The following is a 24,123-nucleotide window of genomic DNA, read 5'->3' on the forward strand; positions in this document are numbered from 1 at the left end:
TTCTCTCTCTCTCTCTCTCTCTCTCTCTCTCTCTCTCTCTCTCTCTCTCTCTCTCTCTCTCTCAAAACCTAACACAGCAGCGGCGGATGGCGGCCCCCCGTGTCTGGTTCTGTCCAAGGTTTCCTTGCCACTGTTGCCAAATGCTTGTTCATGGTGGGATTTGTTGGGTCTCTGTAAATAATATTATAAAGAATACGGTCTAGACCTGCTCCATAGGAAAAGTGCAATGAGATAACTTTTGTTATGAATTGGTGCTATATAAATAAAATTGAATTGAATTAATAAAATGCTTAAATATATAATTATGTAATTGAATGCTTAATTGTCAAAAATAAATAAATCAATTAAATGAGACATTAAATATATAAATGTTAAATTTAATTTATATAATTTAGGTATTTATTTATTTATTCATATATATACATTAGTATGTTTATTTATTCATTTGTATATTATTTAATTAATTCATTCATTTAATAACATTTATTTATCTATTTATAATTGTATTTATTTACTGACATACTTTCATTTATCCATAGTGTAACTTGCTGCAGCGAAATAAATAAATCTGTCAACATCATCCATCAAAAGTCAGCAGTTTCATGTATTAACTATATTCTTTCTACCGATAGTTCCTACAAGAAACTGCTCACAACAAATCTAAGGATTATCTTACATAACTGGGTCATGATTTCAGACGTTGCTGCTGAGTTTTTCAAATGTATTTTTTTGCCACTTCGAGCACTATAAGCATGCAAGAGGTGGTGGGGTGGATGGATGTCACAAACACGGGACTTTCACCCAGGAGACCAGGGTTTGTGTCCCGTGTGAAACCAAAAGTTAATGTTGACTGACTTCACGTGACTGATGTAAGTCAATGCTGATGGGTACCTTGTGCGTCTGTATACAATGTCAAGGGGTGTGGCAAAATGTTGGTATTTGACACCCTGGGAATGAGAATGGGTTGCTCACAACCATAAATCAACCTTCACGCAGCATCCCTGCCCGTGCATTACAAGCTTGAAACACATTTTAAATCTGAGTAGCTGCCTGTCTAATTCTTTTGTGTTTCTTTTGCCTCTTATTGCATGCTTCTGTTCACAAATTGAGCATATGTAAAAAATATATTTTTTAACTTGCATTGAACGACTCTGCTAGGAAGTACCACTGTTGGTGTGGTTTCATTTTTCAGTTGAAATTCATTACTGCTCTGCACTAAGCAAAGAATCATTGTTGGGAAAAACGGGAGATTGATTAGGTTCTACTTAGAACCCAAAAAGGCTGGGTTCTGGACCTCTCAATTAGAGGTTATTCTTCATATGTGTGTTACCTGTCTCAATAACACCTTTGATAATAGGTTACCTCCTAATACTTTGCAGAAGCTGTTTAATCACTCTGAAGTCTTCTGACTTGGTGTTAATTAGAGACAGAGCTAATTAGAGGCTTTGGTAAAAGAATCAAGGTCTGTAAGGCTGTATGTTTCATGATTTTAGACCTTCTGATTTTTTTAATTGGATTAATCAGTTCCACTGGTGTATTAAAATTTTTCTTCCAGTGGTATTTCACAGTCCTGCTTGCCTTTGGTTATATCCTTAGCTAGTTGATTTTGCCTCAGGCCAGCTGCTCACACAGTTGCCACAGGAAAGTAAATAGTAGTAACTTTCACACCCTGGCAATGAGAATCTAAACCTCTCCATCTCTGAAAGAAAAGACCTAAATATGTAACCCAAGCACAAGTACTTTTACATTTGGATAAAGATGTAAAAAAAACATAGCTTAATTCCCATCAAGCCATAAGAAGAGTCTGAAGTCATGTCCTGCAACCCTGAAGAACCACACATTTTTAGTGAATTCTACTCCTCTTCACCCTTTTCTTCCTGCACCTCTATTGTCCCTTCTCTTTCTACCACTTTAATTCAATTCACTTCTGTCCACTCAACTCTACTCAGTTGGTGTTGTAATAGCACAGCACTATGATTCAGCTGGTATCAAAAGGTATCAAAATGAATTATATTCTCTCGGAAAGGTTATTAAACAATAAGAACAGAACAACCTCTCTTTGTCCTTTTACCTGTCTCTCCGTCTTTCAGTATCGGTCTTTCTCGAATTTCTCCTCTGCTTTATTTATAGATAAAAAACAAAAACACATCATAATGCATGCCAAATGGAATGGAAGATTCTCAAGTTAATACATTTAGCATTGTTAGGACACCTCACCTTATATGATGTCCATTGCAAATAAGTTATGAGAACATTATCAACGTTCTGGGTAGGAGCTGTATGTATAAGGTCTTCTACCAAAACCTGTGTCAGCATTGAAGGTTTATTTGTTTTGTGCAAAGAACAGAGGACCCTGTGCAAAAACACAAAAAGCTTTCCAACTTGCGTTGGTCTGCATTCTTGATGTATCTCTGCAAGTGGTTCAATGCTGTCTGCTCTTTCTCTGACAGAACCACAGACTCTGTTTGCAGCATTTCAGTCAGTAGATTCAACTACACATCTGTAATTCCACCTCTGGAGACATCTCCTTTTCCTCAGTGAAACCCCTCTGGGGTCCAAGTGCAGTAAAGAGTGCAGTAAATGTTCACGAATAAAACTGACAGCATCCTGCAGACTACCGTACTGCTTTCTTCTGGAGAGAACTCTTCTTTTAATTTTACTTTCACTAATTACATAACCATGCATGTCCAGAACTAGTCCTCAAAAAATTCTCACCATGACCTTTAGGGGGCTCTGTAGAATTCAGCTATTTGGAAGGCTTAAGAATGGTGCAGCAGCAAGTTAAAACTAAATTCGAGCCTCATCTTCTAAACTGCTGAAATAAAAATATGGTATATTGTAATATTATTGCAAAGCATACAATATTTACAGTTAGTGGCCTCATATTTTGCATACAAGTGCTTGCTAATTCCTTCTTTTGACTGTTGACTTAAAGTGTAGATATACTGACAGAGCCTAATGCGTTATGCACTTCCACTTCAGCTGCAGAAGACAGATACTATCGTGTCAATAAAGCTTCAAAGAGACAGAGAGATGGAGATAGAGGCAGACACTGGCAGACAGACAGACATCTCTCAGTCCTCTCTGGACATTCAAATACTATTGGAGCTAAAAACAGATTATAGTGTGATAAAGATGACAATATTCCTTTTGAGGAGAAAACAGAGATGTAATTTCCTCCTCAAGCAGAGGAACAGAGTGTATGAAGAGGAGGATTTATGGAGACTTAATGGAATCATCAGTTTTTGCTTGGCTCCGTCCTCTTTAAAAAGCATCCATTTTGAGTGGCTGAGACTCCATATCAACACACTTCATCTGTGTGTGCTGCAAGTCAAATGTCAGCATTGTGGATGTGTGTGTGTGTGTGTGTGTGTGTGTGTGTGTGTGTGTGTGTGTGCACACTCACCCTACAGGCAGTAATGTGGGTTGGCTCTAAGGAGCCACTAAATGAACAGATGGATGTAATCAACAGATGGTTGATATGGTGTTTCTGTGTGTATGCCCTTAAGACATGGGGTCTGAGTGTGTGTGTGTGTGTGTGTGTCTTGTCCAAGTCAACATGTTAGAGCTTCCAACAGACACATGATGTGAAAAGCTTTTAAAACAAAGACCTGCTAACAAGGCTTTAAAGTATAAGTGTCCATATTTCTAATATTCTCATATTTCTCCTATATTTTACTTTCACTTTGGTACTCAGCTTATTATACAGGCTATATATACCGTAAATTCTCAAATAAAAGCCAGTGTGCAAATAATTGCCAGGTTGGCACGAACAACGAAAGGCCAGTCACATCATAATATGTGTCTGTGTCTGTATCTGTATCTGTATTATAATGGCTCACATGGTAAATTCAGTATATTGTACATTTGCACAGCACAAAGTCAGTACCATCAGTGCAACAGCAGAATCATGTCATACTCACCACTCTGCTGCTCTGAGTTTCTTGTTTCAAAATATATTTTTTTTTTCATTCTCAAATGAATTCTAAACACGTGCTGTTTTACTGTTTGGTGGGAAGCTAACATCAATAAAGCTCAGTATTGTTGTGCCCTGGGATCTGCTGTAAGACTTTCCATGTAAAACACCGGTACAGGAAATTTTAAGTTTCCTTGACAGTTGAGCTTAATAACACCAAATAAAAATAAAAAATTTAAATAACAGCAGAATAGAAAGGAATAGTGAATGAAACAATATTTCTGTTACAGAAGAGAGACTCAGCAACAGTGGTCAGTATTGTCATGGAGACAGTCCATTTTATTTTTTCACTTATGATTCAAGATTCAAGGATTTATTTGTCACATGCTCATATTTCTCAATATGTGCAATGGGATACTGTAGGAGGAGTGCTAAAAGGTTAGTGTGCAATAATAACAATTAGAACAGAACTTTGACTGTACGTACGTAGGCCACTGCCTTGTATTCCTCCGCATCTCCAACAACAAGTAATGAGCCACACGCTTGCCAAAAGCAGATCCATCAACCCATTGTTTTTTGGTTTAAAAATGACCGTAAAGTCACCATAGGGATGATATCGTTGGCCAGCATTGCTATGAAGCTCGCCACTATTTCTGTAAACTCACTGATGTTGTCAGAGCTGGATTAGAACATATCCTGGTGGACCTGCAGCTCAGCTATTGCTTATTGCAATATCTCACTACCAGACTACACACTGCAGTATTGCTCTAAAACGGTTCTAGCATAGGCGGCATACTATACTGCTAGATGCACATTTGATTCTGCATGGCAAAGTCATTTTTTAAACTCCTTTTAGTCTTAATTTGACAAGTCCTGGTTTTAACTTGATGAAGACCAGAGATCATGAGATGTTCCTTAAAAGAGGGTGGTGTCAGGTTGTGTTATGCACGATCAGGGAGAGCGAGTTGCAATTTACTAGACTGGCTTAGGTTGTTCATACTTTGTGAGCTTTTGCAGGTCGCCGCAAATCGAGAAATTGTCATTCAACCTTCCATTAGTGACATGAGACCCGGTAAAGGTCATGGGACAGAGGAGGTTGCTGGGGAAGGCTTATCAGCTCTATGGACAGGCCTGGTTTATGACTCAGAAGCCAGCTTTCAGAAAAGTCTAATTATTTTCATTAATAAAGATCCAAAATGTTCATCAGGACATACACATTATTACTGAAGTGTTGTGTTTACATGACCAGAAAATTAAAACAGGAGCAGATCAGAAAAGAGGGAGATGTCTTACAAAAAATATAATAAACTATACTTGTGAAACAGGAGAACTTTGAAATAAAGTCATGTTTCTTTTCCCTTTAATGGTTATCGCAACAGTTTGGTAGAGCACAGTTTTATGGAGGACCGGAACTGCCAAAATCAAAATAAATTAATTAAATTAAATGCACCAAAATAATATTAAAATTAATGTAGGCATTAAAAAAGTTATAAAATGTGACACAAATTGATATGTCTGTTTTAATTTGCTTCTATATTTATTTACATTTGTATTAATACCACTATTTATTTACTTTCTCATTTAATTTGCCATTTTTATTAATTTGTTTGTTTCATTCATTTATTTATTCATTTCTTTATTAAAAAATAATGTATTTATTTATGTATTTATGTATGTATTATTTATTTCAGTTTGTTCTTTATGCATTTCTGCTACATTATGCAAATGAGGGTGGCTATGTGCCATGGGGTCAACTATTTACCTATTGATTGATTGACATCAAAGTGTATAGATCGACTATACATGCCTTTCTGCCACAACGGTGGCTACTGAGGGATAGTCGGCTCACAACTATCATACCGAGGCGCTCTATAGCTGGCTCCGACCAGGACTCTGATCTGGACCATATGTTATGGAGAAAATATTTTCTGGTTTTCCTCTTATGTCCTCCGGCTGCTCTGCCTCAACTCTTGGTGATTTACGGAATTTACTGATGAACAGATAGCTTTACTTTCTGCTAACTGTAATGTTAGCTGCCCTGAGCTAGTTCGCCGTGCAGCTGCGGTCCGATGACCTGACTCTCCCAGGAGCTTGGAGCAGCGGTCCAAAGCACCTGCAATACAGGAGTAAACAATGACACTCCCCGGTGCTCCCAACTCCGAGCTCCCAGTCCAGGCAGTCAGCTAATGGGACAGCTAGTAGCACAGCTAAATTAGCCAACTGCTAACAACAAGTAGTTAAAGCCATCTGTCCATCAGCAAACTCTGTAAATCAGCAAAAGTTGAAGCAGAGCAGCCGGAGGACATCAGAGGGAAGAGCAGAAAATATTTCCTCTATAAAATATGATCCAGTTATAAAAGTTGTGTGCTTTTGTACAGTAATCAGTGAGGCCTGGTCCCCAGAAACACTCTGCTCCGGCAGCGTGCATTGTTTTTCCAACCTAATTATTGTCTCATTTGACGTCTGACAAACAGAAAATTCATCATATTCACTGCACTGATATGGGATTGTCTTTATTCAAGAACATGCTCTTTTAATTTGAGAGCATGACTTATTGATTTCAGTCCAGATTTTGTAATGCTTTCCCTCAAAACCCTGCCCTAACACCCAAACAACCCCTGCTTGCACTTAGATTTGCTCTGCTTCTGCTCAAACTGTGTGCGTGCGCTCAGATATATTGTTGCTTGCACAGATTTCCTGCGCTCCAGTTTCAGCCATTCTCTTTGCGCTCAGGCTGCTTGTGCGCTTGCGAAACATCTGCTCTCAGATTTCTCCTTTGCTCTTGGCAACCCTGTCAAAATCCCCCAACAATAGAATGCCAGGTGTAGTGTTGACCAATGAAATTATCATTGCGGGTGTGTTTGCTTTACTTTTTGGAGCGTCACTTACGCGAGGCGAGCGGTATTCAAACGGTTGCAAATTGTAATTTCACCACTAGATGCCACTAAATCCTACACGCTTCTTTAAGGCAGAGGAGTTACTTATCAAATCATCTGAATGAACCAAGCCTTTTTTTCTGATCTACTGTAGGAGATGAGCTAGTAAACATGTGCAACTATCATGACCCAAGTTCCATACTTGGCTTACCTGATAACAAATTAGCCACGACAACTGAGCGACAACTGAGCAAACTCCATTCATGCATTTAAGTGGACCTTGAGTTGAGATTTTTTTGTTGAATATGAGCAGTGTTTCTTTTCTCAGGATACCAAGATACAGTAACAAACTGTGATGAAGCATAGTATGAACCATATTCTAGGATTCTGTACATGATAATAAAAATGATGACTTTAATAATAAAAGTCAGGTATTCATTAAATCGTTGAAACTTTGCACAATTTCTACCAAGAAAACACTAACTTAACAGTAGCATTGATTATTACTGTCAGGAAAATGTAACCATACTGTAGGTCATTTTAAGCATTTGATCAAACAAAAATGCTGTCATTTGTTCTTGGGAAGACAGTCTCTGTAACTGATTGTGGGCCCAATTTTCATGGAGGTGCAACCACGTCAGTTTCTAGAGCCACTCTAAAGTCACTCTGCTAGCAATTTGGTGATTTTGTTAACAAGAGGAAACTAAATACTTGCAACAAATGCAAAGCAATAAGGGAATAATGTTTAGAATGTAAATAAACTTTATTAATTAAATACACTAAGTGAGGGACTGGGATCAAAAAACGGCCCTGGCATTTATGACATACAGCAGCCCAAATTGAAATTGGAAACAATGATGTGGGACACAACACTGAGGTGGGATACCCTGTGAAATCACACAACCAAGAATCTGTTCTATCACAAAACAGATGAATCAGTTTCAGGTATAAGGCTGACAAGGCAACGTTACCCAAAACTTGTATTGTCCACCCTTGCCTTGAAAGATTATAAGAAGAGGAATGACACTCTTATAATTGGAGTGCAGGGCAGTGTAAATGAATGTCTGTTACATTCAACGAGTTCACACAATGCTGATTAAGCCACCGGCAGGTAAATCGACGTCGGTACGGAGAGGGCTCAGCGGCAATCTTGGTCTCTGTGAAGGGAACAGTCAGTCCGTGTCTCTTCCTTCTGCAGGTACAGGATCATTATGGGGAGTAAACGATCAGGATCCAAAAGTGTTCAGCAAACACAAAACAGTCTGTTTCTCATCCAGCGAGTTAACTCTTCCTAGGGAAATTAAAGCTCACATGAAGAGCGTCTTCTTGTGGTAACGGCAGTTACCGTGGAGAGAGACGTGATGGGCCTCCTTTCGTAAATGGGTTACTGTGGAAATGGCAACGGGCAGTGTGGAGCGCCAGGCTTTATAGAGTTGGTGTCGTCATAGCTGTGCGCCAAGATTTCATGCGCTGTCTCGCACATCTCATCCAATAGGAGTCTGTTGTTTAGATTCAACCCACGATCTCACATTGGGTCTCACTTTCACATTCAGGTGTGAACTGTTGTATCGGCTTGGCGCCTTCCTATTGTCTCTTCTTTGTTTCTCAGCCAAGCTTCTTAGTGAAGGCTTTGGCTTTTCCAGGTAGGCCTGTCTTTTGTCCCTCACACATGGTGAGGCTAGGCAGGGCCCTACAAAATAAAAAAAGAAACTCTGCGTTCAGAGGAAGGATTACTGTCAAAAAAGAAAATGATCACCAGATCGCCACAAGGGGGAGACACAAGTTCTGCACTCCAGCTTCAAATACTGGGAAAATATATAAAAGTGCTGACTTACAACAACAAACACAATGCTAGCGAAGGCTGCAACACACCAAAACAACGTTCAGTTGTACACATTATAATCCATATGCTCAAATGTATCTGAAATGGCATTGGAATTTTTAAATGCTCAACTTAAACGTCCAATCCCAGCTTTATAGCTACAATACACCCACTAGCTTACAGCTAGACAGTCTAACGATGATATTAAGAATCACATAAAAGGGCCGATATAAAGTGTTTTGGGCCAAAATAAGTTATTTCAAATAAAATTATTAAAGATAAAATTCTGAAGAAATTTTTTATGTAATCAAACATTCATCTTTTTATTTTCTGGCATTTGCCCACCTTGCCAGATTGCCAGTCCGTCACTGAACACTCTCCAACCAGTAGATGTGTTGAAATCAGCATCAAAAAATGTTTAACGTGTTTAAGCAGGATCTTTGGTAAATCAGTCTGCATTTATCTATAAATGAATATGAGTAACTATTGTCCACAGTTGCTTAATCCTGTGTGAAAAGCTTCTTCTCCAGTTCATCAAATCCCTGCAGCCATCTGAAGGCATCATGACCAAGCGGCAACCTCTGTGGCTGAAACATTAAGATAATGTGGAAGTGCTAACGACTGCAGTTCTTCAAATGGCCACTTGAGGCAGGCTCCAAAAGCAAGTCAGTCCCCATAGAGCTCCATGTTAAAATGGCCAACTTTACAGCAGAAATAAACACGTTTACAACCTGGTACAAAAAAGGTTTTGGTCTCTAAAGCTAATTTCCACCTTCTTGACAACTGTGAGGGGGTGAATTTTTATATAACTCACCCGTTTAAATTATATTAAAGCTTAAAGTTATGCATAATTAAGGGTGGGCCATTTTGAATGACAGGTGGGTGCCCTCTCAGGTAGCTTGCTGCTAAGTGGCTTCATTCGGCCCGCCTCAGATCCACCTCTCTGCCCATTTTTGGATTAGCCGGAGTCAGAGCACTGCCAAGATGGCCGGAGCCACCGGAGCCGGAAACATAGACGTCATGGACACTACGTCCATGTTTTATAGTGTATGAGCAGGACACATGTTGAAAATCTGCAACCTCTGACTTAAGAAGTGCTGTGTCAGAGCGCAATGACATTACGCACGGATGTCCACTGTGTTTAGCTTCTTTAAATCACATGCAGATACTACAGAATATCCACACACACCTCTACACACATCACACTGGTCGGTTATAACTCGGTATAGAGTTAAGAAGTGGGAGGAGCTATTTTGGGTGCTCCTAGTTCCTGTAGTAAAAGTCCCATTCATTTTTCCTATAGACATTGTTACGTGATTCACTGTTGGAGCTCTTCTACAACTTGGATCGGCAACTCTCGCATTGAATTCATCAGTCCAAAATATAACAACTGTGTTAGAAACTATCTTGTTCTTTAATAAGAAGGAGAAGGTACAAGCCTGTGTACATAAACATTCCAGGGCAGAAGTCAACTGTAACTATGAGTTTGGTCAGGACTGTTCCGACCTGGAAAAGAGAGATGACAGCCAGATAGCGCTTCGAGCTACCCAGGAATTCTCAGAGTTCCTCTGGCAACGCTGGATAACCACCAAGCTCCATGAAGATGGCCACATAACTCGGTAAAAGGTACTGCCCTGCTTTATTTGCTTTGCTCCAGTTTGAGTGAAGTGACCGCTAAGTTTTTGGTCCCTTCGAGCACAAGAATGTACAAGTATGTCATATCATTTTGCCGGCTCATTATATAGTGATTATTGGTGTGTGCACAGTGTGTGTTTGGTCATTAATGTAAGACGAGAGGCACAGGCAAGCCATTTATTTTGTTTAAAACTAGAAATTATAGAAAGGAAAATCTACTGTACGGTTTAAAATGAAAACCATGTGATGGAAGCTGAAACACTTGTTTGAGAAACGAAAGTAGAGAACAAACTTAAGGTTTAAGTTAATATTATTTTGTATTTATTCTTGCCTTACAATTAAAGTAAGAAATTGCTTCTTTTAATTTTAAACAGGGTGTGTTTATTATTTCAGAGGTTAAAGGGCATATGGCCTACATACGTTAGACTTCAGATTCATTCAAGACCAATTTCACACACTGTGAGCCTGATTAAAGACATGGAAATCTTCAAAAAGATGAGCAAATAGACTGAGACATGTACTGGCTTCTTACCTTTCATGCCAAACTTGGAGCGCCGTCCATACTTGTTGATGAGAAGGAAGAGAACCACCAGCATCACACAGGCAAACCCTGCCAGGCCTACTGCTATGGAGACCTACAGGCAAGAAAGGTAAATAAGACAAGAGAAATAGTGTTATGCAAATCATCGCAGATACACAGGATTAAAGAAAGGATGTTGATTTTTGCACAGTGAATACTCAGCAGGCCTTGAGGTTAGCGATGTTGGTTGGTCTGGACCCCTGTGGTCCAGAGTAAGATATTTCCAGATTTACAATTTGTAAATTTGTTGTGAATATTTGTAGTCCCCTGAGGAAACATCACTTGTACATAAGAAATATTAAAATGTATGGGCAGAACTGTATTAAATTTGCCCAGCACATTCATGCTCCTGAGGGTATGTATATTTTTTTATTTAATTACTCCATGACCATGCTTTCCTTTAGCACAGCCATTAGGACAAACTTTATATTTTGTAGCTCCACTACTGGTGATAATCCTCAGTATGTTGTTAGTTCTGTCAGTATGGTGTAATGAAACATTGCAGCCTCTAGAGGGGGGCTCGCAGGGCTTCATTTTTCCATGTGTGAATAGAAGAATAATACACCCACATACACACACCTACTCTAATCCACTATGCTCCTTCAAAATCTCAGCCTCGACAGTTATCTTTTCGCAGTCAATTACAGGAAAAAGATGAACTCAGTTACATTCTAACCAACTCTCAGACTCACCAGCCACCACAGGATTTCAGCAGATAGAAGCAAACGGCTGAGAGTGAATGGAGGAGAAGAAAAGGCTGGATTAAAATGACACCCTCTGCTCCAGATTTCCCGATTCCTTTCTTCTCCTTTGTTATATTTTTATTTCTTCCTTTGCATTGGTACTTTAATATAATTCAACATAATAATATAATGGTCCTTATCTCCCAGAGTTTACATACAGACAGACAAACAGTTTCTGCTGTCAACTCAATTCTGAACACTAACTCATAAAAACAATTTCAGTAACAATAACAGTTAATGAAATACTTGATAATCTTACACTTACTTTTGTTGAAAAGTGGAAGTCAGTTTTAGGTGTGTCTGTACTAGCTACACGCTGGGCAAGAGTGTACACGCTATTAGCTACATGCAACTACTTAGCAAGTGAGGAAAATGTATTTGAATTACTACAAAGTTCCAGTGCTCCAGTTAGAGCACTGAGGTCGACCAAGCAGATGCTCTTGGATGTTCCGAGATCCAGGGACAAAACTAGAGGCGACCAAGCCTTTGTGGTGGCTGCCCCTGATCTCTGGAACAGTTTACCTCGTCATATAAGAGCTGCCCAGACCCTAGAAACTTTAAAGTCGCTGCTAAAGACCCACCTCTTCACGTTGGCATTCAATTCTAGTTGAACTTGACGCCTTGATTTAATGTTCTATTGTGCTATTCTTTTATTGTTTATTGTTTTCTATTCTTTTATTTGTTGTTTATTTGTATTTGTTATTAACTTTTATGTTTGTTTATTTGGTATTTTATCCTGTTCAGCACTTTGGTCAACAGTGATTGTTTTAAATGTGCTATATAACTAAATTTGACATTGACAAATATTCTTATATCTTGCAACATGGAATGGTGCCCATTACAGTTGAGGACAAAGACAGACACACACAGAGTGCAATTTTCAAATGTAAGCTGTAAGAAAGTTTTCTTTGCAACCTTTAATTTTGCTGGCTAAAATGACAACTATCACTGGTATATTTAGCTGTAGCTAATTAACTATCTATCTATCTATCTATCTATCTATCTATCTATCTATCTATCTATCTATCTATCTATCTATCTATCTATCTATCTATCTATCTATCTATCTATCTATCTATCTATCTATCTATCTATCTATCTATCTATCTATCTATCCATCTATCTATCTATCCATCTATCCATCCAACAAGCGGCAACTGATAGCAGTTGCCGCTTGTTGACATGGCATATATATATATATATATATATATATATATATATATATATATATATACATCTGACGTGGAAAAACAAGATCTGGTCAGCTGTTTAACATGGGTGTCGAACGATGAGGATTGATCAGATATTACCCCTAAATTATGCAGGCTGGAGTGTGCAGCAGAGGAAAGAGGCCCAATACTCTGCATAATCATGAGGGCAACAACCAGAACCTCTGTCTCAGCACTGAGCTGTAAAAAATGTTCTGCTGTCCAGTCCCTAATAGTGTTGAGACAGTCTAGGAGGCTAGATAATCTGAAAGCTGCACTGGATTTGAATGAGAAGTGGAGTTGAATATCAAATAAATGATAAGCAATATTAAATCTATTTATGATCTGTCCTAAGGGGAGTACATATAGAGAGAATAATAACTGAACCCTGAGGGACACCACAAGACAGTAGAGAGGAATCAGACACAAAGTCTCCAACAGAGACAGTGAAACTTCTGTCAGTGAGATAAGAAGAAAACCAGTCTAATGCTAGGCCTGATATGCCCACCCAGTCACGTAGTCTCTTAATCAGGATATGATGGTCTGTTGTTTCAAATGCAGAGCTGAGGTCAAGAAGTACTAACACAGAGCACTCACCCGCATCAGAGGACATTAGAATGTCATTAAAGACCCTCAGAAGAGCAGTTTCAGTAGAGTGCTGTTTCCGAAACCCTGACTGAAAATGATCATAAACCTTGTGCCTCTCCAACGCAGCAGTGAGTGGCCACAACCTTCTCTAAAACTTTTGATAGAAGTGGGAGTTTAGATATGGGCTGATAGTTCATGGACAGAGTGGGATCTAGGTTGGTTTTCTTTATAATTGGCTGCAGAGTAGCATGCTTAAAATAGGAAGGGACACAACCTGTAGACAAGGAACAGTTAACAATAGCTAAAACAGCAGGGCTAATAACTTGTAAAAATACAGAAGATGGTATTACATCCACAGGGTTAGAGGATAGCTTCATTTTCGTAATCACATCCATCATATCTTGTGAGCTGATAGGTTGGAAAGAGTCCAGAGCAGTAGGAAATAGAGAAGGGCTAGTGTTGGGCAGGGAAGTCCCAGGATGAATACTGGACCTAACAGCCTGTACCTTATCAACAAAGACGGTAAGGAACATGTTACAATCACTGATAGAAAAACATGGGAATGTAGAGGGCGGTGATGAAACAATGTTATTGATGGTGTCGAATACAATTCTAGGATTTCTTTTTGAAGAAGTAATGAAATTTGCAAATAAGCAGTCCGAGTTTCATTTACTAATGAATTAGAAGAATACCAGAGCTCTTTAAGATATGGGCGATGCACTTTGCACAGCCCAGTAGCTTTCCATAGCCGTTCAGTCCTGCGACACTTCTGTCTCAGGCAGCGGACAGCGTCTGTCAGCCACGGAGAAGTGTTGCAGATAGCTCTAGTCCTAACATTTAAAGGTGCCACTTTGTCCAGCGACATGGAGCAATGCTCATTAAAGACTGTGTTAAAGACACTACATCTTGTGTATAAATATCACAGTTAAAATGTGCTGAGAACTGATCAGCACATTCTCAGTAATGAAGCGGGAACACAATGTTCTTTTAAGACACAAAGGGTCAGCATTTACAAAGAGATCATAGAAAATACATTTACCATAAGGGCGGAAAAAGGCTGGACTTTTCCAGAAGAGATTAATATTGTCAATAAAAACTACGTTGAGATCGAGTCTCCGATGATGAGCGTGGTTGGAAAGGGAGTGGTTGGTGGAGAAAATTTCACCTGTGGTGACGGAGTGGATGGAGGACGGGCAGAACGTGTGTGTTTCTGCTTTGTTCATCTTTTAATAAATACTTATGTATAAATATGCTGGTTTCTCTAATGTTGCACAAGAGTGAATCATTTGCCAACCCTCTTCTATGTTGAACTCCAAATCCTTCAACCTGCTAGCTATTATTATTGGTAATTTCGGTTAGGGTTATTCATTTTTAATTATTAATCAGTTCCAAATTGATCGTTTAGTATTTTATATGAGACTCAATGAATTGATTGGCTATCACTTCTCTTCTTTAAGAAGAGTGGTGCCCCGAGGAACTTTATTAACTAAAGTTATTATTTATGATTAATGGACTTGTATAGTGCCTTTCTAGTCTTCCGACCACTCAAAGCGCTTCACACTACACATCACATTCACACACTGATGGCAGGCTAACTGCTCATCAGTCCAAAGAAACGAATCATTCCCTCTCACACCGAAGGCACTCCTCGGGAGCAGTGTGGGGTCCGCCGCCCTTCCGATTGGTGGATGACCCGCTCTACCTCCAAGCCACAGCCACCCGGTTCTCTCTGATAATTCTGACTGATTGATTCCGATGCCGTAATTAATTGATTGCACCTACACAATTTGATGCCCCTTTAACCATTGTAATTCCCATCAGCAAAACACCGCACATGATGAAATGTGTGTCTCTATGAGGAACTGACAGAGAAGCCTCTCCAAGTTGCTTCAAGAGCGGAAAAGGCAAAGAAAAGCCAACTGGACTTGGCCGAGACCAGAGACTAGAATAGACGGGTCCAAGACGAGTCTGAGTCAGAGCACGCACAAGACCGAAACAAGACACTGAGACATGTCTGAAAACCTACAACACTAAGACAAGTCTGAGATAATGGAAAAAATGTCTTGAGACCACACTCGAGACAAGATTGGACTTAAGTACTAAAGCCCTGCCCTCTGTGCTACATCCACTTGATCAAAGATGGTTTCCTCTAGAAGGAAATACGACTCTGTTTTATTGTGATATTTGAAACGTGTTTGCAGGTTGTGACTGTGACTTTATAGTGTTAAAAACCTGAGCATTGTACTAAACTGTAAGCTAAACTGGTGATTTCTTCTATAGAGTACTAGCTACAATAAGTTTACTGAAACTTTCTTTTACATTTTTTCTTTTACTTTACTTTTTGAAAACACAACCCTGGCAGGACCTCAACAACAAGCAGCCTCATCATTTTATCTGATTCTTTTCATGTAGAAACATGATACATTTGTAATTATGCTTGGCTCAAACATAATCTTGTTTAATACAATCTAGATCACCAATACAGGCCTGGAGTTAATTAACAGAAATTAATAATAATTTAAATCGCAATAACAATATTGGTGAGGAAAATTGCATTTAGATATTTTCCCCAGCCCTAGCTGTGATTATGAGTTTTGTTTCTCTACCTGGGTGATCAGGGCCGATGGAAGAAATACAAGCCTAAATCTCTGCCAAACACTCAACATATTTAATATTTCAGTCGCTCACCCCAAAAGTATCCTCCTCAGGTTTGTGAGTCTCTGCAGTCGGGGTTACTGGTAGAAAAACACAAGAAGATACAGACTGGGTTTGAAAACGACAACAGCTTACTGCCCTGCTGCGTCTGCAGGGACTGTCTAAAGTCATCACACACAGAAGAATAAAGAAAAAACAACGATTAGAGAGCTACTCAAATCAATAATGACAACACAGTATGAAAAAAGAGCAGCAAGGAAGTCAAACACATTACTTAGACTTGTTTATAGACCCAGGGTGGACACAATATCATCTATACAATCAAGTACAATCCAGGTCAGCAGCCCTGTCTTTGTAAAGATCATAAAATACATTTTTTGTGAGAATAGAACTTAACAGGCATATTAGAAGGCCAATATTATCAGTAAGTAGCAGGCAGATACCTGCCTATCAGTATCAATATATGTGCAAAATGAAATTGCAGATCAGTAAACTGCAGCAGTAAATGCTCTACTGCATTTTATTTCACCTGAATTTTTCTAAATTCAAGTTTAATATAGTTTTGATTCATGTGGTGTTATTCATTGGTATTTTTCAAAATGTAAATGTTTACTCTTTTGTTATCTTGACTAGTCAGCAGTTAATTGAAATTAATTATTTGGAAATGTCTAAACCTTAATTAGCTATAATTAGTGCCAAAACACAAACTTATTTCCAGAAATAATATTATACAGAGTTCGGTTTAGACCTGCTCTATAAGAAAAGTGCAATGAGATAACTTCTGTTATGAATTGGCGCTATATAAATAAAATTGAATTGAATTGAAAACTAGGAAATTACTGGGAAAATACAAACCTGTACAATAAAGTGTTATCATTAAGTGTGAAAAATATCTTTACTCAGACATATCTTAATAACCAAATACTTATTTCATGTTTATGAAAAAAAAATCTGTTATTCTTAAGTATTAGCTTTAAAAACTGTCAGTTGGGCTCTAGTTGAGACAGTTTCAAAGAGGCGTGGGATTCAACTCTGTGGTCTTTTAGGGTTGTAGTTTGTAGTGCTGCTTTAAGCTTGCATTATATAATACAGGGGTGGAAGACATACTATAAAGCTTCATTAAAAAGTAAAAATTCAATAGTGTTGAAAATGACAAGTAAAGGTCTTGCATTCAAAGTCATTCATTCATTTTTATTAGTAAAATGTACTTAAGTATTTAAAGTAAATCTACTTATTATGCAGAATAGTCTCTTTCAGAATAATAGTATTATTAGTAGTAAAGTGATTGGGTCAACGAACAGGCAACAAAATGTTATGCTTTTAAAGATTGACAAAGCCAGTACATACTGCACATTACTGAAGCCTGAAGGCTAACCCCAGTGTTTTGGAGCCCTAAGCAAAGTTTGATTTGTGGAGTATAGTTCTGTTGGGCACCTGGATCACCAGTAACTTTCCTGTTTAGTTTGCTTTTATTACACAGTCACTGGTTTATTGATACAAAAATGAAGTGAGACCCTACTGATATATTTAAAATAGATGACTATATTAAAAGCTATTCTATGACAATGTGCACACAAGCTAAAGGTATAAAATCAGCGTCAGCGTGAACGTTTGGGGCCTTTTACATATGTAGAGGATGTCATGATGAAGAGCTGAATCCTTCTTGACAACCCTGAGAATCAAAACCATAATACTATAATGAGATTCTTATAAAAAGCACTTACCATAATCATAATCTGTTTCTGGACCTGTGAAAGAAGAAGAAGTGGGGAAGATAGAAATCACATTGTAAGACATACTGTACAGACAAGGTAAAGTAGAGTACATACATGTTTGAGCGTACATGAGAAAGTGATAGCAAGATGTGAAAATTAAAATGGCTAGGAGGTAGAACATAGTTAACAAAGACCAAATGTAAGTTTAGAAACAGAGCATGGGTGTAAGGTGTCAAAAGAGAAAAACACCAGAGACAACACTCTTAACAAGATCAGCACCTCTCCTCTAAATATAGCTCTTCATTCTCCACATATCATTTCTGAGCTTTATTTCACCACATTACCCAATACAAACACAGTCAGAGTGCTGCTGCTAAGAGGCTGATATCACATGGGAAATCTGATCCCCGTGGGAACAGAGTGCTGTGACACTCTGTCGAGCTGAGGGCTAAACCAGGCCTCAGGAATTGACTGGAGGAACCCAGTCGTCAGACAGAATGTTGATAGCTCCTCTCCTGTGGAACCAGGTCCCAGTTTGGGTTCAGGAGGCAGACACCATCTCCACATTTAAGAGTAGGCTTAAAACTTTCCTCTTTGATAAAGCTTATAGTTAGAGCTGGCTTGGGTGAGTCCTGAACCATCCCTTAGTTATGCTGCTATAGGCCTAGACTGCCAGGAGACCCATGATGATTATTATTATTAGTCTTATTATTTAATAATAATATCATTATTATTCCTATCATTATCATTCATATTATTATTACTTTATTAATATCAATATTACCACTACCATTACATTATTATTATTTTGAAATTCTAGGTGGAATTTGAATTGTGCTTCCCTTGCTACATAAGGAGCACACTACTTCCTGCACTGGTATAGAATATTGGCAGTGAAGGCTCCAAGCATGGTCCAAAGAGGTTTGCGAAAGCAAATGACAACGCCTGACCCAGTCGGCACAAATGCATGACTCCGGTGAACATACTCGACATGTGCTCTGGTCTAATAATGCAGGTAACAAGCCTCAGTCCTCAAGGAGATGATATAGAGCTAATCAGAGCGTTTCCATGAACACAATATATTCGTTTTCAATTGCATTCCTGTCTGAATGAAGATGTGACGAAGTGTCATAAATGCCCACGCATAGGGACATGTTCAGCTACAGCTTTGTCAAAGTGGTCAGCCATGGTTGTTTTGAGTGGAAGTGAACCAAAGTGGAAAGAGTCAGTCTCTGTATTATCACTTTTTTTAATGAGACAAACCATAGTGGGAGTTATGATGTATATATAATCAACATCAAAGTAAACCATCTTGACATTACTGACCTCAAGGAAGATTCCAAAACAGAGAAAGCTATTAGCCTATTAGCTTTGTTGCACCATCCACTTTCATTTAACCTCCTCTGTCAGAGTATAAACTGCTCCACAAAAGAGGAATGGTTAGTCAGGAGACAGGAACAGATAGCACAAATACGTCTCTTGAATAAAAGGTATTTTGTTATTGTTCTGTTAGCATCCAAGTAAGCTAGCTCAAGGAGCTATTGTGACTTACCAGTGCTAGCGTGTTATCAGCTGGCTATTCTTTTAGCAATTAGCTTGCCAGCTACAGTAATTTACCAACTAGCCCTGTGAGTAGTCTCTACATAACCAAGCTTCTAGAACTACCTACAGTAGTCCACGAGGAGGAACTTTGTTGTAGCACTTCTGCTGTGACAAGGCTTTATACATATGGTTACTTTCAGTGCAGCAATCTCAGCATTATCACTTAAACTTTTGAAAAGGTTGTTTGTTGTGTTTAGATGTGTGAAAGTTCTTTGTATAGCAGGGGCTCATTAATACTCAACATGGGAAATAATGATCATGACTTAAAAAGAGTTAAGGGTGAAGAGACGGAAATAAATACATTCGGACTAGGTAAAATGGGAAGAAGAGTCCTACCCTGTGTCGCCTACTGCTGCTAATAGTGATCAGAAACAGGATTAACTCTTGCTGGACTTTATCAAACGTGTTGTACTAAGATTCCTGGCTACTGAACGTTCTGTAATGTTTTAAGGACTCTGCTTTTTATTACAACTTGGGTCTTATTTTGAAAGTAAAAAAAAAAAAAATCCAATTTTTTTTATCAGTTATGATAATACTGCACTCTCCAAGTTGAATGCTGAAATCTGGGAGCATGGCAGAGCAGGAAACACGTGCAGTCAGACGAGCAGTAATATCCAAGTTGTAATAAACTAGAATTATACTTTAAATGGGGAAAAATGCTAGCAAGGGGCCAAAGGTCACCCTTACTGGTTGATTGTTTGGTCTGTCTGTCCGTCCATCCAAATGATTGTAGTGATCCTGTGCCTTTTCGTCTAGTGCCTCCATCACTACAGTCCATGACAAGATATCTGGAAAAAATAATGGCTAAATTTACATGATATGATATTTATGGATATTCATGATCCAGAATGTGAATCCTAGTGATTTCTGCTAACTACAAAATTCCTCTAGCACACATTTATGCTTCCCTGATAATTTACCTTTTAATGATCCATAGGCCTTTGTTCTAGCTCCATTTTCAAATGATATTTCTTGTCCCACTAGTTATAAGGCTCAATGAATTAGTCAGTATAACATTTGTTCCATGCAACACTTAAATATTGTGGTTCTTATGGATATTGCTGACTGCAGGACCCACTCTCAGAGATTTCAACTTGATGCTAGAATAAATTAAGTACTGATTATAACTAATTACACATTCACCACAACATCTGAAGGAACCACCTTTGGCAGGAATGACAGCTATGCATCTCTGTTGGTTCTGGTAGTTCTTCTTAACAAAATTAATCTCAGTCTCCATCAAGCTGAATGTATAGTACTTGTGAATAACAACTTTTAAGTCTTGGTGCAGATGCTACATTGAAGTGAGGTTTGGGACATTATACATTATGTTTTTTTAACAACTCCAGAATGGTTAGGGTAAGGTGCTTTTGCAGTATGTTCTGAGTAACTGTCCTGTTAGAAAATGAATAGTCTTCAGTACTCTTGCAGACTGCAGAAGATTTTCCTCCAGGGTTTCCCTTTTCCCATCCATTTTTCTTCTTTTTTTTGCCAGGTCCTGCAGCAGAGGAGCATCCCCAGGAAGCCAGGAACACACTAAACTTAAAACCCCATTATAACACTTTTCTGCCATGACAAAGGTTTTCATCTGGGTACTCAGATACTGTACTGGGTTAGGGTTTTACATTCAAAATCAATCGTTTCCAGATTGAGCCTCAGATAAGTCAGAGCTGTCATGATTAGCTACATAAAACATGTTTAGCATATTTAACTGGAATTGTCTTTAAACTATCATCTCCAAAAGTTATCTTTCATAAAGTATCTGGATTAGTTTTAGGGTTTTCAACTGTTCACAGCCTATCATGATGCCACTGCCATATTTTACCACCAGGGTGGTGTTCTCACTGTGAATGTTCCATGCACAGTGCTTAGCATTGAGACCCAAAAGGTCAGTTTGGTGTCATAAGACAATAAAAAATCCAGTGGTCCAGTCTTCCAAAAGCAACTCTAGCCAAGATTTTATATGAAATTTTAAAAATAAAGAAGATTTTGAGGCTCATATTGCTCCATGCATATTGTCCCATCTTTCTCTGTACTTATTGTATTTACAGTTCGACAGATATGTGGGTCTCTGGGTGTTTCTTCTTGCCTGGACACTCAGTTTTAGAGAACAGCCATTTTGTGGGCAGATGCACAGTTCCATTTGTAAAATTATGAACTTAACAGTGCTCCAGGGTGTATTCAGTGTCTTGGAAGTATTCCTATATCCTTTATTTGGTTGGTACTTTTTTAATAGCATTGTCTCAGATCAGGACACGTGATCATTTGTCTCTACTGTAGTTTTTAGTATTAGCCTGAGGCTTCCCCTAACCTGAATCTGAAACCTTGTAATCTTGAGACTTTTCAGATGTATGTAATTAAAATGTGTCAGCGGAATCAACTATGTCATCATATGCCAGTGTAAGCCAGTCAATGGCCCTAAATAGCCAGTGTGTCAAGCAACTTCATGTATTTTTGCTCCACTGTGCACATTGTCATCCTTTAATTTTCTATAATCTTGTTTCATAGTTTGTTTTTTTTTAAATTTCCCCTGCTTTGTATGACTGTGCTTTGTATTTCCATTTTTGCTAGAAGTGTGCTTGTTCTAGTCATGCTTGTTGTGATGCGATGACACATCTGCTTGACCAGTCACGATATACAATACTACCGGCACAAGCCTCGATAGTCCCTGGAACTTGCATTTAGTATCACCTCCTGAGCAGTGTCAAATGTAGTTCCAAGACCTCTTTCCCAAAATGAGCAATGGGCACCTTAACGGCTACACATTGCATTCTGTGTAGTTAAGTTCCTGCAGTTGAAAAGTGAAAAGATATGACACATCTCAGCTGCACAAAATAAACTCCAACCAATCAATTATGTGTTTTGTGGAGACAGCTGGCGACATGGGTCAAAATGAGGTAGTGACATGCAGTCAACTTTTTCTGCTTTTTGACATGTCAGTGAAATGCTTCATGCATGGTTCCATGTTCTAACAGAGTGAAATATGCAGATATCCAAAGAGTTCAGAATCACAAGGAAAGCAATCATTACTTCACAGACCACCCTCAGGATCACCTATGCCAGCTTCCAGACTGTAACACGACAATTCACACTTTACACTGTGATTTTATGTTTTACAGCCAACCATACACAGGTCAAACACAAATCCACATTGTAAACAGTTGTTTCCTGCCAAGGTAGGAGGCAAAGCTGAAACATCAGGAGAGACTGGAGAGAGCCGTCAACACCAACAACACCAAAGATATGTGGCAGGTGATCAAAAACATCACAGGCTACAAAAGCAGGAGCGCCCCCATCATGTGTGAGGCCACGTTACCAGATGAGCAAACACATTTTATGCTCGTTTTGATCTCCCCAATAAAGAGTCAGCTGTAAAGTCCACTCTGCCTCCAGAAGACTGGGCAGTGTCAGTATCCGATGTCTCAGGAGATTGTTCCCACCTGCTTCGAGACAGCCACCATCGTCCCTGTACCTAAAAAGTCTGCAGTGCCTAGTCTAAATGACTACCGCCCTGTGGCTCTCACCCCCATCCTGATGAAGTGCTTTGAGAAACTGATTCTCCAGCACATAAATATGAATGTTAAGAACAACAAATATTGCTGGGCGGTGCACAGACAACAACCTACTGCTCAACGTCAGCAAAACCAAGGAGCTGATTTCGATTTTAGGGGAAAGAGAAAGACAAAGAAACACTCCTGTCTACATCAATGAAGCTGAGGTGGAGCAAGTGAATAATTTTCGGTTCTTGGGAATCAGCATCACAGTGAACCCTGTCATGGACGCCACACATCACCCTGGTAAAGAAAGGTCACAGCTGTATTTCTTAAGGAAACCTAAGAAGGCAAAATTCCTGTGCCTTCTTGTTAACTTTTACAGAGGAGCAACAGAAAGCATCCTGACTGGAAACATCACAAACTGGCGTGGGATGTGTACAGCCCAGGACCCCCCCCCAGCCACAGCCTGTTCACCCTGCTGCCGTCTGGCAAGCGCTACACAAGTATCCGCTGCGGTTTCATTTGAAAGGGATCACTACAGATAATTCTCTGTTGCTGATGTGTTTTCTATGGTATGTAGCATAGTACACACTATGATAGTAGTAGATATGACATGAACTCAACATGCCCCTCAATGTCCCAACTTACCATCGAAGGGCTTGTCAAGGAAGTGCCCGTACACAGAAGTGGTAGCTACACCCAGGTAGTTGGTGGCCTCCAAAGTGTAGTTGCCGTTGTTGTGGTGTGTTGGATTTTTAAAGGTTAGGCAGCCCTCTATGTAGTCCTGATAAATATCCATATCAGGACGCACATACTCAGTGTGGGTAATTTCCTGAATGGGGAGTGCCAGAAGAGAAACAAACAGTGACATCATGTCATGAATCCTGAAGAAATACAAAGACCTGATATCTACTGTAATGTAATTAATAAACAAAACCTTCAAACCTGCTGAGAGTAATCAACCTTCAAGATATTAATACAGCATCAAAATATTATCTTAGACCAGTGGTTTCCAAACTTTTTTTCTGTCAGTCCTTTGAAAGCCAAAGAAAATTCCAGGCCACCCCTTTGCTTTCTGAAAAATCTTAGATAATGGCATGTCTAAACAGGAGGTGTTTCAGCCACGTTTTTTACTTGTCCATGTCACACATCTGACAGAACACATACGCATCTATTTTAATCAATCCAGCTGTCTATACAGACCACGTATCGGCTCGCGTTTTATTCACGTTATACGTGCATAAATGCGACCCAACATGTACGCTTCAATTTTATTTTCTTCTGTTTTA

At 39.0% G+C, this 24,123-nt stretch overlaps 1 protein-coding gene and 1 long non-coding RNA gene across 2 annotated transcripts in view; one reads left to right on the forward strand and one right to left on the reverse strand.

The window, feature by feature from the left end:
- Window positions 1-24,123, reverse strand: part of ntrk3a (neurotrophic tyrosine kinase, receptor, type 3a) — a 286,883-nt gene that overhangs the window by 111,668 nt on the left and 151,092 nt on the right. The window contains exons 9-12 of the mRNA XM_044193839.1: window positions 23,483-23,666; window positions 17,748-17,771; window positions 16,057-16,103; window positions 10,782-10,884 (exon numbers count right to left, since the gene is read on the reverse strand). Of these exons, the coding sequence (XP_044049774.1) occupies window positions 10,782-10,884; window positions 16,057-16,103; window positions 17,748-17,771; window positions 23,483-23,666 (358 nt within the window). The remainder of the gene's footprint in view (window positions 1-10,781; window positions 10,885-16,056; window positions 16,104-17,747; window positions 17,772-23,482; window positions 23,667-24,123) is intronic.
- LOC122875078 lies at window positions 17,989-21,176 on the forward strand. Its single transcript, XR_006377741.1, has 3 exons — window positions 17,989-18,311; window positions 18,559-18,753; window positions 20,836-21,176. It is a non-coding gene; the product is annotated as an uncharacterized LOC122875078 (long non-coding RNA).

The sequence above is a fragment of the Siniperca chuatsi genome, linkage group LG4 (assembly GCF_020085105.1).
Source record: "Siniperca chuatsi isolate FFG_IHB_CAS linkage group LG4, ASM2008510v1, whole genome shotgun sequence".
Lineage (NCBI taxonomy): Eukaryota > Metazoa > Chordata > Actinopteri > Centrarchiformes > Sinipercidae > Siniperca > Siniperca chuatsi.